Source organism: Haplochromis burtoni, unplaced genomic scaffold (genome assembly GCF_018398535.1).
Source record: "Haplochromis burtoni strain Fernald_Lab_line unplaced genomic scaffold, NCSU_Asbu1 Contig_177, whole genome shotgun sequence".
Taxonomy (NCBI): Eukaryota; Metazoa; Chordata; class Actinopteri; order Cichliformes; family Cichlidae; genus Haplochromis; species Haplochromis burtoni.
The window spans coordinates 592,174-607,733 of record NW_024582538.1 but is presented as its reverse complement, the minus strand read 5'-3'; the positions used below and the strand labels follow the sequence as shown (position 1 = coordinate 607,733).

Genomic DNA, 15,560 nt, shown 5'->3' with positions numbered 1-15,560 from the left:
ATTAGTCAAGATGATATCACTAAAGCTTAACTGCACTATACTATCCTGCAGGTTTAGTATAACCTTGAATGGCAAAGTTAAAATTACGTGGGAGCATTGGAGCACTTCGACCCTTTGTCTGCATTTTAATGTATATTTAACATTAATTATATTACAACAGGTGCACTGAGCAAAGTTTAAAAGTCTAAAGCTCAGAAGTTTCCGGTGACTTATGAAAAGAGCTGCAAAATCTTAACATTTTTGCATCACTAATATCATTTCACTCATATCTCCCTCATGGAGAGGATGGCACTGGGTGAAAAGTTCTGTATTTTAAAGACATACCGCTCTGGCAGACTCCTCATAGTCAACCTTGAGGTTGGCCATGGCTTTGATGATAGCCATAATGGACTGGATTGTGTTGCTGTAGACGACCGCTCTGTACTGCCTACACTCATCTTCTGAGTATCCATCCTCGTGAATAATCCTGGAGAAAAGAGGGAAGGATGGTGATTCAGATAAAGCAACAAACCATACATAATTTATGTTAAAAAACTAAACTTAGCAATTATTCACAAAGCTGAATGCTGCTATAAAATAATAATAATGAAAAGTACTGTAGCAGACACCTAAAAAAAAAAAAAAGAACCTGTTAAAAAGAAAAGTATATTTCATGAGATTAATTTAAAAAACAACAACAACAACAAACACACACACAGATTTGCATGTGATGCTGCTGGTCTGAGCTACTGGGAACGTTCAGGTGTTTTATATCATTCAGTTACAAGAGACTAGAGCAAATATTTACTTGCTTTTTGAGTTGTATAGATACAACTGTAGAGAGGGGAAAAAAGCATTTGTTTGAAAAGACAGAAGCCTCTGGGCTGGAAACCAAACAGAACTATCTTCCCCAGCCTGCCTGAGCCAGGATGTTCAGTGGTTGTGTGATGTGCTGAATAGGACCTCATTAAAATGCAAGAGAGCCCACTGTGAAGCAATGTGAGGCGCAGCCAAAATTACTGAAAGCGCATGGGTGGCTTCCTCTCACACTAAATGATTTTAGAGAATTACGTCCTTACAAGTGACAGTCTTGTAAGGCAAAAATAAACTTGTCATTAAACTCTTTACAACTAAGAACAATCAGGAACTTGATATTTGGCACAAAACTGTTCAAACATCACATGACGTTTCTCATGTGATGGCAGGCGCACATTGCTTGGGAGTTTTCCGCCATAATGGACATGAAGCAACTGCCAGTTGCTAAGGAAAAATGTATTCCTGGCTGGTTGGAAGTGATTCCTGACCTTTTCTGGCTCTTGCTATGTGAAATTAGTTGCAAAGAAGGTCCTACACCAAAAACCTCCTACTGACTGCCAACTGATCGGTAGTTCAACTTGGAGACCTTTGTCGTCAAAGCAAAAGCTGTTCTGCAGCAACTATGTTTTAAAGTATGTAACTTTTAATTTGAAGGCAATCGATCTCTATGTCAACTTTGCGTTATACTTTTCATATTCACTACAGCGGTTTCTAGACGAGCTCATCACTTCCACCAAGTCCACAAACATACAGTCTGGATCAAAAGTTTAAGACCACTTGAAAAATGCCACAAAAAAAAAAAAATAAAATCATATTTTGCATGGTTGGATCTTAACAAGGTTCCAAGTAGAGCTTCAACATGCAGCAAGAAGAAATGGGAGTGGGACAAAACTTTTTTTGTGCGTGCAATTTATTGAAAACAACACTGTTTCACAGCTGATCAACGTTTAGGACCACATGCCTTTAAAAGACCAAATCTGTGCAAAAATGTGGATTCATTGTCATTTTCTGTCAGGTAGTCACACTGTCATGATGTTCTGATGGCGAAGGCAAAAAACTGTTCTTTTTTGAACGTGGTCGGGTTGTTGAAATGCATAAGCAGGGTCTCTTTAAACGCACCATCGCTGTTGAGGTGGGACGTAGTAACACAGTCATTTGGAATTTCTTAAATGATCCTGAGGGTTATGGAATAAAAATCTCAAGGGGAAGACCTAAAACAATTTCACCAGCACTGAGCTGGAGGATCCAATTGGGTGTCTGTCAAATCCTTGACCCTTACTGGTGCCGACTGCATCAGACAGCATCTGAGACTGAAGGGCTTCAAAAACAAAAACATCTTCAAAGACCTCGTCTCCTTGAATGCCACAGAACTGACCGTTTGGACTTTGCAGGAGAGCACCAAACATGGGACATTGAAAGGTGGAAGAAAATTTTATTCTTTGATGAGAAAAAAAATTTCACCTTGATGGTCCTGATGGTTTCCAACGTTACTGGCATGACAAACAGATCCCACCTGAGATGATTTCTAGGCGCCACAGTGGAAGGGGCGCCATAAGGGGCCGCTTTTTCCTTCGGTGGAACAATGGAGCTTCAGGAGGTGCAGAGGCGTCAAAACCCCGCTGGCTATGTCCAAATGTTGCAGAGAGCATCCCTCATGACTTAGGGCCCTCGTCTGTGTGGTGACGACTGGTGTTACAGTTTTTTTTTGGAGGTGTGGTCCTAAACGTTCGATCAGCTGTAAAGCAGTCTGTTTCAGTTTAAGTGTTGTTTCCAATAAATTGCATGCTCAAAAAAAAAGTTTTGTCTCACTGCCATTTCTTGGCTTTTTTTTTCTTTTTTTCTTTAAAGAACTTTATTTAACAAATAATGAGTTTACAACACACGGACAGATGAAGTATACAGAAGAACAGAACATGAACACACAAAACCAGGGGTAAAAAGAAAAAAGTAATAATTATATGAATACACGCAAAAATTCACATCTATATTGTTTTGAGAGCCTTTTTGCTGGTGGAGTCTGATATTGATTGTATGTACAATTCCACATCCTTAAACTTACATTTATGGATAAAAAATTTAAAGTATTAACAAATTTATTATAAAAAAAAAACATTTATCATTCTTCTTGGGGAACTTAAACAGAATAAAACATTTTCCCGTCGTAAAGAAAACTCCCTTAAAATATGGACAATAACAAACCTGCTAAATTCCTTCCACATCTCTGTGTAGAAGAACAGTACCAAAAAAGATGTCACCGTTTCTGGGTGATCCCCACAGAAAGTACAATTAGTCTTTATGTCTCTTTTAAATTTTACCATGTAGTGACTGGCTGGATAACATTTATGTAGAATTTTAAATGAAACTTCCTTCACCTTATTTACAATCAAATATTTATGGGGGATCATCCAGACTGTCTTCCAGTTGATATCTGGAACATATCGGTTCCAGTAAGATATTATATATGGGAGAGAGACCATATCTTCTTGGAATAAACTACGTATTCTCTTATTGCTGTTACCAAGTTCCTGTGAAAAGCAGATTTTTCCTACTGCTGACTCAGCTGGATCTGGGAGGTCACTGCCATTTCTTCAAATCAGACCTTCAACATGAAGGTCTGATTTGAACCTTGGTAAGGTCCAACCAAGAAAAATATGATTTTTTTTGCCATTTTTTAATTGGTCTTAAAACTTTTGATTGGGACTGTATTAGTGACCAAAGCAATCACAAGGTGTTTTTTTCCCCCTCAGCTGATTGGGAAATACACATTTTCCCCTAAAAACCAGTGGCAGTCAGATGACTGACTCTCAACCAATCAGGGAATACTCAGTTTTCCCTTATGAGTGGCGATGGTTGACCATTCTCTAGGGCATATGACTGGGAGCTTAGTCATCGAATTGTCACACATCCAAAATTACAGACAAGTTAACGTCACGTGGTTACCGGTCACATGTCTGCAAAACCTCAAGATTTTATTTATATGTCAACACAGAAAGTACTCGCACATCATCCATCAAAATGCAACAACATGTTTGATTTCTGGAAAGGTTATAAACACCAAGAGTATTAGAAGAGTGAGTGGATTTTCTTATTTTAATTTAGTTTTTATTGTTGGAATATGCTTAGTTTAAATTTAGTTTTTATTAGTTAAAGTGTTAGTTTCAGTCTTTTTAACTATTACTTTGTTTTCTTTTATTACTGTATGGAGGGTATGTGTCAAAGGCTAGATTTGGGAAAAGTCAACACATTTTACAGGAAAAACACAAAACATCATGAATGCAGCAGACTCAGTGTTGTAGACACACTCATCAGTGCCTCATCAGGCAGCATCATTGTGTTTATTTTATATCAGTTAACTTCCCAAGTTCACAAAATACTTTCAGTTTAATTCTTTTCAAAAGACCAGTTTTTATTTTTATTTCTGTTAACTAAAATGTTTTGTCACATGTAGTTTTAGTGTTTAGTTTAGTTTTTCTTAACTATATCAATCTTGTTGATTTTTTTCCTCATTTAACCATTTTATGACTGCTGGTTTCAAGGCCTATAATGGTTGTTGTATTGGTCTGTGGTGTAATGTACAAAAGAGTGACATCCCCACAGCCTCGTCACCATCTGTAGCAGCACTGAGGGCGTGGCTACTTGCTACAATATTCTTTGAACAAGTTTATTGTTTTTTCTTCCTAAGTTTTTTCTCTGACTTTCACCAGCGGATGTGGCGTCACTTTTGGGCTGCCCCAACTTCTGTGAGGGGGACACCGGTGGGTATAATGGGCCTGTATGCCCTGTGGACCGGAGGGAATTTTTTAGAGAACTCAAAAAAATTGTAATCCACTCATTTTGTCATTTCCTGGAAATGTCAAATTTTTTGGCAAGCTCAAGTTGTCACAACCTGGATGTTTACCAGTAGAATTTATTTATAGTACTTTAATATTTTCAAAACTAGATTAAAAGAAACCCCCTCAGTAATGCTGCAGGCCCCCTGGGAGTCTCACACCTTTTTTACAACAAAAATTCTCCTTTTCATCATTATTAGTAATGGAAAAATTCCACACACCAAATATTAAATTTATTTTGTACTCTGATGAAGGAAGACAAAAATGCTGAATCTCTTTCTCTCTTTTTTGTAGTTACTCTGGGATTAATGCTAATGATGCATCGAAAAAAAAACCAAGAAAAAAAAAACAACCCACATCAAGCATATTAATGTGCCTGTGAGCAGGTTTTCAAGAACTATATGAGTGCTTAGTAAGCTGCAGCAAGTGAAGAAAATCTACACAATGTGTATGACCTGATGCGTATTTTATGCATTCGTGCACCGGAAATAAATGTTCGATATCAGTGTAAGAGCGAGTAAAGAGTGTTTCAGAGACCGATGAGAGTGAGAATCAGGCGAGAGACCAGCAGTTTCATTTATGAGTACAGAGTAATCAAAGCCTATAAATACACAAGAGAAACCATATTAGTGCTTGTATGACGAGCTTCTCATACAATTACTACATCTGGTGTAAATATTTCTACAGAACCTCTAAAAAAATCCTTGTATCCTTATCAGTCTGTCTGACAGTTTCAGGTTATGAAGCAACCATCTGGCCTGCACAATATAAAATCATCACTTTTGACAAATAAAATTAACACTTGTGATAAATATATAAATATTCTGTGTATATTAGCTACAGTATATAGTTCCTTATAATTTCTGCTTTAAATGTACTTTTATTGTTATTGAACCACACACACCAAATATTACTGTTTTATAGTGGCACAAAGCAAAAATTTGTCTTATTTATCTTTTAATAATGGAGCCTTAAGCCATTATTAAAGGCTCCATTATTAAAATGCATAAAAGAAATATGTGATGTTTTTTTTCCAAGATTATAGCTCTCTCACTAATTTGTTCGCACAAAACAAAAGAAAAACAGGTGGCTCAAGATGTACTTAAAATGAATAGTTAAACAACACCAATGGCACATTTATACATTCCATATAGAATCACTTATGCTTAAAACATATACTGAATTGGCATTCATGATGGGAGGAAAAGCAAAACAATGAGCAGTCACTCACTTCATCTGCTTCACAATGGTGCTCTTCCCCGACTCCCCAGCACCTGCAGAGAGAACAAAAACAGGCAGAGGTTAAAAATATGCTCCTGTTAGCTGAGAAATGTAAACAGGCAGCCAGTAAGGCTGGCTCACATCTGGACCCTCGTCTTATCCCCTGCATAAGTCAGTTCTACAGTCTGAATTCAAAAGGCAATGCAGGGATATGTTAATTTCACAGCAGACAAGTCACAGCCACTCTCAAGAAACTACTTTTATCGTAGTTAACATTTTAATGGAAATGTCTTGTACTGACAGGATATAGGCTTTTCTTATCCTCTACTATGTTTATTCTAACAGCCTGGGGGAACCAGAGAGAGCTCATCTGCCACAAGGAATCTAACACTACACGCAGACGTACACCCAGGGGTGCCTGTCAATGCACTCTCTGCTCGTACTCGCCTGGGGTAAAGTCTTTATGGGATGACCCTCAAAATACACTGCTACGCAGCATGCAGCACGCACAATCAAGCCCCAGGGTAGGAATGGGCCAAGATACTTTCCACAGACAGCTGTCAGCTCCTACTCCTCCATGGTATACAAGTGAAGACACTAATAGATCACATGCAGTTCGCCTTTCAATAAAAACAGCTTACACAAACATCCAAAGATTTAGATTAACTAAAGTCGCTTTGTGTGCGGTGTGTACTATGATTAAATATATGACCAAAAACCACAGCAATGTCTGAGTGGACAAAAGGTGAAATTGTGCTGTTGTTCAGCAGGATATTGCGACATTCTCAAATTTACGTTATCCTCATGGTTATGAGGCAACTTGCAATTCACACCATGATGGAGTATTCATGAGGCAACACAGTCTCTGCAGCACATTATGAAGAAATGGAAGAAAGATGGACTGTCCCTGGCTCTTTGAGTGTAAAGTAAAAATTACAAACTGATTCCGCATTTCAAATAACAATGATGCAGGTAGAATAAATAAAAATGTGGGGTGTTCACAACATTGTAATCGATTATTGTTCTCAGAGTTCAGATCAAATACTTAACCTTGAATAAATCATATTTGCTGTCATAGACTTTTCTTGTTTTATTTATGTTGTATAAGCTGCAGCAGTAGTATTTAGTAGTAGTTAATAGGGCTGGGCGATTGGGCGATATAAACGATATACGATAGAAACAATATAAATTTGGCCAACAATAGAGATTTTGACTATATCGCTCTATCGCGATAGCGTATGTTGATGATGTCATCAAGCTGCGCCTGTTTTGGTCGAAAGCATCGCAGTGGCTACAACCATTATCATCTGCAAATTATGCCAGCCGACAGTCATAGCAAAGAGATGAAGCACTTTTGAAATATGGGGAAAGCCAAAAACTGCGCTTCCTCCACTTCCGTAACATTGATTCATTAATGTTGAATTCTCTCACAGCTGTTCTATTCCCATGTTGTTGCAGTATATTAATAACTAACCTCGTATTGTGGATGAATAATCTCAGTTGTTCTCCTGACTGAAGTTTGGCCCGTGTATAGCATCCTGCTATGTGATTGCATTTGTCTCTAACCACCAGAATCCCTCACGTTAACTTTTATCGAGTGGAAAAAAAGTTGGCGTTCATCCTCCAGCTTCACTGTGCTAATGTTATGCTAACATAGCTGTGTCGCTAGCAATCACGTAGCACAACATTATATAACAGGTAGTCCAACTTCAGTAACCCTACAAACGGCACTGCTGTTTAGTTTTTTGTCTTCATTTATGTTGGAAGTGATAGCAGAGCTGTACGTTTTAATTTGTTTCAAAAATCTCTCAGTCAGAACATGGTATGAAATGTTTAGGTGGAACTTCCTGTTAACTTCTAACTCCGTTAAATTTAATCAATTCTGTTTTCATGGATGTTAAACTTAATTGTTACACCTGGTAAAGCAGCAACGCTGATGATTTTATTAAAGATGAAAGAATTTAGACTGTTTTTAACTCTGTGTTCTTTTGGAGTTTTGGACCCAGATTACTCCGCGAAGCTCCTCACTGCGGCAGCCGTAATGCTCTGACAATCCATCAAGCAGTGCCGCTTACCAAAGTTGTACTAAAACATTTTTTAACAGATTTCTGCACGCCAAAATCGGTTCGAGGTCCTTAAGCACAAAAAGAATTCATACATAAGGCACAATCTCGATTTTTGAGAAAATTAAAGGATTTTAAGTGTGCCTTATAGTGTGGAAAACACTTATACATAAGAAAAGAATATATCGCGATATATATCGTTACCGCACGTGCTTCAAATTATACCGCGATATGGATTTTAGGCCATATCGCCCAGCCCTAGTAGTTAATAGGGATGGGTACCGGTATCCGGTGCCATGATGGCACCGGTTCTGACATAAACGGTAGTAACCAGACCGAAAAGCAGCGCACATTTCGGTGCTTTATTTCGGTGCTTTTTTTTCAGTGCTTTTTTTTCCTGAGCTGTGATACACTTTAGATTCTAGCCAATCATTTTACGTTTCCAAGGATAGTAGGCGGGTCCAGGTATGTACGTTCTTTTAGAGCAGAGCTACAGATTAAAAATGCCCAAGGCGAAGCGTTCAAAAGTCTGGCTGTACTTCACAGCAAAATATGCAAACTCAGCAGCCTGCAACAAGTGCTTTAAGCTGATACTGTGATACTGTCAAAGGAGGTAACACCTCGAATCTGATGAAACACCTGGAGACGCAGAGCGTTTTTTTTAAAAGCCGAGAAATGCGCCGTATTTGATAGCTTGTTGCGAGACCTCACACCGTGCACATTTACTGCGGGTGGGTTGCCTGTTATCGGACCCAGAGTTAGCAACATCCCCCAAAAACCCGAAGAGGAGAGTCCTGGCCCCTAGCCCTGCCAGTGTAGCAGAAATGATGACGGATGATGATACAGAAGCAGCCGTTCTTCTCTGCGCGAGTAGCTTAATGTTGTTCGTGTGTAATTTACATTGAGTAGGCTAACCACGTTATTACATTAATGCATGTAAGGTGAACTAGCAAACACTGTCGTAGTTACATGCGGCTGTCTTCTTGTTTGATGGCAGATGCTCCCTTCACCCTGGCCTAAAAGGCTAAAATGACCAAAGAAAAAGTGGAAAACAGCTAAACATGAGAGGTTTTTGGACAAAGTTTGTGTTTTTTCCATTGATTAAGCACTGTTTCCAGCCAAGAGTGATACCATATATGCCCCATAGCTGCAGAAAAGGCTAACAGTGTTATTTTTTTTACAAAAGAAACAGCTGAACATGAGAGGTTTTTGGACCAATTTTGTGTTCTCCATTCTTTAAGCACCGGTTTGAGCACCGTTTAAGCACTGGCACAGTTTCAAAAGTACCGGTTTGGCACCAGTATCGGATAAAACCTAAACGATACCCATCCCTAGTAGTTATTTTAACTATATAGCAATAACAGGGCCCTCTTGGGAAAAAACACAGAGTTTATAAATCTGACTGACCAGAGCTGAGATAGCTAGCCTTTCTCTTACCACACCTACACACAGATTCTTCTGAAAGTAGTAAACAAGCACTTTGGAGTTTGACCTGTGAAGCTAAAACTGCTAACAGAAATGAGTAATGATGTCTGGCACATACCTTGATGCCACTGCTGCTTTGATTAACAAATGACTAGAAGCTTTTGATATTGTATAATACAAATACTTTCTGTGATAATTGCACTGATACTACTAATCCTGTTATTTTCTCACAGCATACTTTGATCACCATATCTCATTTTGAACTACACAAGTCCAGAAGACTGCAGATCCATAAACACAGAGACAAGTCATTCCTACATGCCATTTCAATACTAGTGCTTGGAAACATTTCATGAGTCAGTGCTGAATAGAGTCCCTCCACAGTTACCTATAACTTGTGACTGAATACACAAAATGTCAGACAATCCAACTGCCCCACATGCTAGACTTAGCCCCTTCTTTAAAAAAATATATATTTTCAGTATACGCAAGGACATGAAACTACAAACAAATTGATGCATATACTTTAATTATATGAAGAAAATACAGCAAGGGATCACACTGCTGGTGGAAAAGCAGCAGACGAAGAAAAGTGGAAAATAGGGGGAAAATAAATACTGTCCACTGCCTAGCAACTGGGCAATGTGCACGACAGTTGTGGTTGTGTCTGACTCATGGCAGAAAATGAGGAGAAAAACAACACAGAGGGGGAAACAGGACTGCCAGTGCCCAATGTCCAGTTTCATTTGAACAAGATCAGTCAGCTTTAGTGTTTAGCTTACTCTCACATAAGTATGTTAAAAACACACACAAACATACACACAATATAAAAGATGAAGAATGTTAGTGTGCATACATGCGTAGCTCATCTTGCTTGCACAAGTGTTGCTGAAGTAGGGCTTATTAGCATGAAGATGTGTAGTACTAGGAAAAGCAGCAGGGAATTTGTAAATCTCCCAGCAAGACTCAGGAAATTGTCTGATTACTGATGGGTTACCATGTGACTGGCAGAACCAACACAGAGATAGTACAAGGTGCCAGGAAGCCCACAGGATTAACTGGGGTCCAGCTGCAGCTGGATGAAGCTGAGGCCTGACCCATACAACTCCCTGTATATAATCTGTGAATCTTTGAGCTTCTGTACCAACATTTTTTCAAAATGGTGGTAAAAACTGAATCGTACACTCATGTCTTCAACCCAGCAGCAGCAGAAGTAGCACAACGAACCAGATTACAAATATCGAGAGCTGCACGACCAGCCAAAGTGTTGAGACATCAACACACCGTCATCTAACAAGCCCTTCGGAGACTGACTGAATTTCCAGATTTGGGGATGGGGTGGGCTGTCATTAATACATTTGTGTTAAAGGGAAATGATCCCAAATGACTGCGGTACTTTTTGGACGTATTCCCTTCACACATTACATCAGCACAAAAAGAAAAAAACTTCAATCGAGTCCCAGGTCGCCACAGAGAGAAGAACTTCTAATCGCAGAAATGGAGAGAATGCATCAATTCCACCGGGTTATGTAAGACATCAAAAACAATCCATTTGTGCGTGTGGTTGCTCCAGGCCACCCAGTGAGTTTCATTAATTTAACTGTTAAAGAGCAGATAGAGATTAAGAAAAAACCATATCATGTATAGGGACCCATTTGGTTTGTGTTTTCTACTCAGTTAAAACCTAAATGAGTTTGCCTGTAATTGGGTATCTACCCTTTTTTGCAGATGAGCTGGTAGCTGCTTTATGTCATATTGGAATGAAATGCAATTACCTCTATTATCCTAAGGGAAACCTATCTGCTCCCTGTGTGCCAACAGATGGTTTAATGTTTGGATACTTGTAGGTGTTAAATTAACCACACAGACAGTAATCCCCAAAGCATGAAGGGGAAACACTAATTATCTCTGCAGAACTTCACCTCACTAACACAGACTCCCTTGAGGGACAGTCATTGTATGTATAGCCTTTAAGTCTATTAGAGCCACATTTGTCTCGGCAGGGAGAATGTGATGGTTCAAATGCACACAGCAGCACCACCACCACCTGCCACTGCCCAAAGAGTTGAGTTGGGTTGCAGTAATAGATTGGCTTATTAGCAGTCATTAGCTCCAAGCTACAGAGATTTCCTGAGGGCTAATTTGCAGATTAAGCCTCAAAAACAGATCCATTAGCTCATTTTTTCCTCTCTTCTTAACCTAGGAACCTATGGGTTGACAAGATTTTAGTTTTCTTATGCAGAGACAGGGTCTTAGAGGGGAAAAAACAACAACAAAAATCAAAGCTCTATCCACCCCCACATTTGACCAGCAATGAAACATGACGAGAGGAATGACTCTAATGCTTCTGTGAGAATTCCCGGCATGCCCACACCATCTCTACAGTTTTGTTGTTTGGGTGAAGCAAGAAGAAACAGACAAGTCTAGACAACACAAGAAAGAAAATGAAAGGTTCTTCCTGCTGTTGTTTTAAGATTCAACTGCCTGATATGATGAACTTTTATGCACTGTGTCATCAGCACTATTTTAATGCTAGAAATGAATCGCGTTGAAAATAAAACTAGTTTCAAAGACCTACCTCCCATGGCATTAAAGTTTTTATGCTATGTATTTGAATAGATGTGCATGTGTTTGGAGCAAGTGTGATCTATCCTGGTGGGACTGGGAGCAGGACAAAGACAGCAGTGTGGGTCCCTGCTAGCTGAGAACACAGGCCCGCTGTTGATGTTTAAGACGCGACCACTGCAATCAGTGCTATAGCTCACACAAGTTACTCACACTGCACCACCTCCTTTCACTCAGCATGACAACTTACTTGGGAGGCCATAGCCTTTCTCCAGCAAAAACATGACAAAAGGTAAATCTCAACAGACAACAGGCACTGAAGAGTCAAAACAGACAATATTGAACTCCCTTTTACCTTCTTATTGTACAACCAAGTCCCCTAAACTTTCCTTACTAAGCACTGAACACAAAAACTGGGCTGGGAGGAAATCCATCAACTGCTCTTAGATGAAAATTATGTCTGAGGGACATTTTGGTCAGTACAATCCGGTCGTTAAATCTGACGTCACTAGCCGTGTCTGGGCCTAAACTCTGCTGCAGGTCCATATATCAAACGATCACTATGGCATTACTGAGAGTTGAAAAACTGTCTAAAGTCTTTCATCTTTAATAAAATGATCAGCGTTCTGCTCTACCAGGTGTAACAATTGAGTTTAACATCCAGGCATCCATGAAAACGGAATTTATGACATTTAACTGAGTTAGAAGTTAGCAGAAAGTTAGCTCGCTAGCTTCTATCTAAATACAATATAGCATGTCCTGACTGCGGGGTTTTGGAAACAAATTAAAACGTACAGCTCTGTTATCACTTCCAACATAAATGAAGATAAAAAACTAAACAGCAGTGACGTTTGTAGGGTTACTGAAGTTTGGCTAGCTGGTATATAATGATGTGCTACGTGACCGCTAGCAACACAGCTATGTTAGCATAATATAAACAAGCTAACTTTTTTTCCACTTGATAAAAGTTAACGTGAGTGTTCTCGGTGGTCAGGAACAAATGTAATCGCATGGCAGGGTGATGTAAAAGGACCAAACTTCAGCCAGGAGAACAACTGAGATAATCCATCCACAATACGAGGTTAGTCATTCATATACTGCTGCATGGGCTGGTTTTAAAAACTGAGCTTAAATAAATGATTAGCGGTAATAAAAGCCGAGGGAGGTCAACAGTGATCCCTGACTGTTTTAGGAGCTTTTTGAGATTAAATAGAAGAAAATACAAAACATTAAACATGTTAACAACACAAAAGCCATATTAGACTACATAGCAGACTACTTTAGGACCGGAAGTAGGATTCGTCACGTCATCACTTAACGACCGGATATGAGGGGGTGTACTCACTTTGGATTTTTGTTATTAGAGTGAAAAAGTGAAAAGAAATTCTGATGTGGTTTACATGGAAAATAAATACAAATAAATCAAATTTTCTAGTATATTTGGACATGATATGAATAGAAGATTTTTTTAACACTTGCATTTAGATTTTCTATCTTCCTGGCTGACACCAGAGTTACAATAACCCACACTATGGATTATTATGCCTGCACTTCAAACACCACTTTGATATAATATATTCCAATTAAAGTTTCATAAAGGCAGTTTTTCTTGCAGTCATTTTGTGCTGCATTGCTTTTAACTGCATACTGTGCGTGCTTATGATATTGTGAACACTACTGAAGCTGTATGTTTCCTGGAGGTTTTAAGCAGCTTTTACAAACTGTTAAAAATATTTAAAACATATTGTTGTTGTGTAATAAGACTGTTTTCTAACCATCTTGACAATTTGTATTAAACCCTTAGGCACACAAAAAGAAAAGAAAAAACAACCATAGCTGCCGCAAAATAACTAGAGCAAAAGAATACATATACATTAAGTCTGGCTTATTTTTCCACTGAATTTACAATGGCCCTATGGTCAATCCTGTCCCCAAGTCAGAACTGAGCTGATGAATAAATCAATATGTGACCCCTTGGTGACTGGCTGATCCATGGAAATCTATTTCAACCCTCAAGATAATAGAGGCAAACATTGGATGTCATAAGGCTTCAAATCAATATCCACTTAGAGCAACTGAGACTTAATACTGTTTAGCACACTATGCCATTTTTTCATTATATTTGCTTGGTGCTGATAAATACTGGCTGCAGCCTTGTCTGCACTTTGACTCACTTGAGACTTCTAACAATTTATTTTTCCTCGCTTTCCACAGTCTGAGATATACAGATGCACAAATAGCACAAGACGTGTGAATTCTCACAATTTCCTTACTAATATCTAAACATATAGTACATCACACGAAACAGCAGAAACAGAAAGTAAGTAATAAAACAGCTTATGACAGTGTACACTAAAGCAATAAAGTGAGCAATAGGACCTCAAAGAAACCGAAGTAGAGAAGGGCAGAGTTAGATGGGGGAAGATAAAACCAACACACCCTGAACTCTTGGATGTACATGGAGCTTTTCTAAAACAAAATATTCATTGTCCCCTCCCCAACTCATAACTAATTTCTCCCTCTTCTACAATCAAATTTATTTTATATTCCACCACTTCTCAGACTCTTCCTCCCGCTGTCCTCAGCCGCCTACACACCAACAGTGAGTGGCCCTATGCCGCCTGCGCCTCTCAGCTACATGTTAAGAAATGTGCCAATGTAGAAACCAGACCTGAGGACTTCAACAATGCACGTGCCACTTCCTATTCTCAAAACCAGTCAAGAAGGAAATGGAAGCAGCTTGCATGAACATGTGTAAGCTGTAGAACACAAAAACACACACACACAGATATATCCATACATATCTGCCTGTTTGACAGACGGGGACAGCGATTTGGTCTCATCCGACAGATGGCTACAATGCCTCGGGCAAAGAGCACATCTGGACAGCACACTGACAACTGCTGCCATGAATGAGAGAAGACCAATTCCACTCCCTGCATGTATGCTGACTGAATGATCAGTGTGGACGATGAAAATGTTTGATTAAAATTTTACAAACATGCAAGTTCTATTAAGCAATTACTATCCACGGTAACAAGCAAAAATCCATTAATCATTAAAAGCCTCCCAATAAAAAGTCTTAATCTTTTCCTCAATGACAAAACCGCCATAATAATAAGGTGAAGAGCTGCAAAACCTCAGCTCTCCAACAATATGACTGCAACAATATTTTCTATGGAAAACCCCCTGCGCTGTGCCTGCAGTAATGATCTGTTCAGGGTTAAAATTGATTAATCATTAACATCACCGACTCTAGAGGCAGAAAAAGAAAGCAATAATTTTCAAATGTAATGCATTTGATAAGGGAACCATAAACACAGAAAATAAAGGAACAGAGCTTGAAGCACTTTGTGGTGGTTGCAACTCTAAAGTAATTAGTCACAATGGAACCACATATATAATATGCCTCTAGAGGAATTAGGAAGGGTAAAGATTAAGTAAGGCATATCAGAGGACTCAAGAGAGCCCAGGAGAGAAAAGAACGAAGCCTTTATAATAGATGGCAGATGAAATCTATTAAAATTTCAAGTAGGTAGTCTCTGTGCGGCTCATCATAAATATCTGCTTTGTTTTCATATCAGACTCTAGCCTGAGACACACTGAATAGTCACAAAGCAATTCCCTTACTTGAAAGTAAGGATGCTGCACAGACAGCCCC

The 15,560-nt window shown here is 39.0% G+C and overlaps 1 protein-coding gene across 1 annotated transcript in view; it reads right to left on the bottom strand.

Moving 5' to 3' along the window:
- The window catches only part of LOC102313108 (guanine nucleotide-binding protein G(i) subunit alpha-2), a 63,584-nt gene that overhangs the window by 9,456 nt on the left and 38,568 nt on the right, over window positions 1-15,560 (bottom strand). The window contains exons 2-3 of the mRNA XM_005941106.2: window positions 5,857-5,899; window positions 325-466 (exon numbers count right to left, since the gene is read on the bottom strand). Of these exons, the coding sequence (XP_005941168.1) occupies window positions 325-466; window positions 5,857-5,899 (185 nt within the window). The remainder of the gene's footprint in view (window positions 1-324; window positions 467-5,856; window positions 5,900-15,560) is intronic.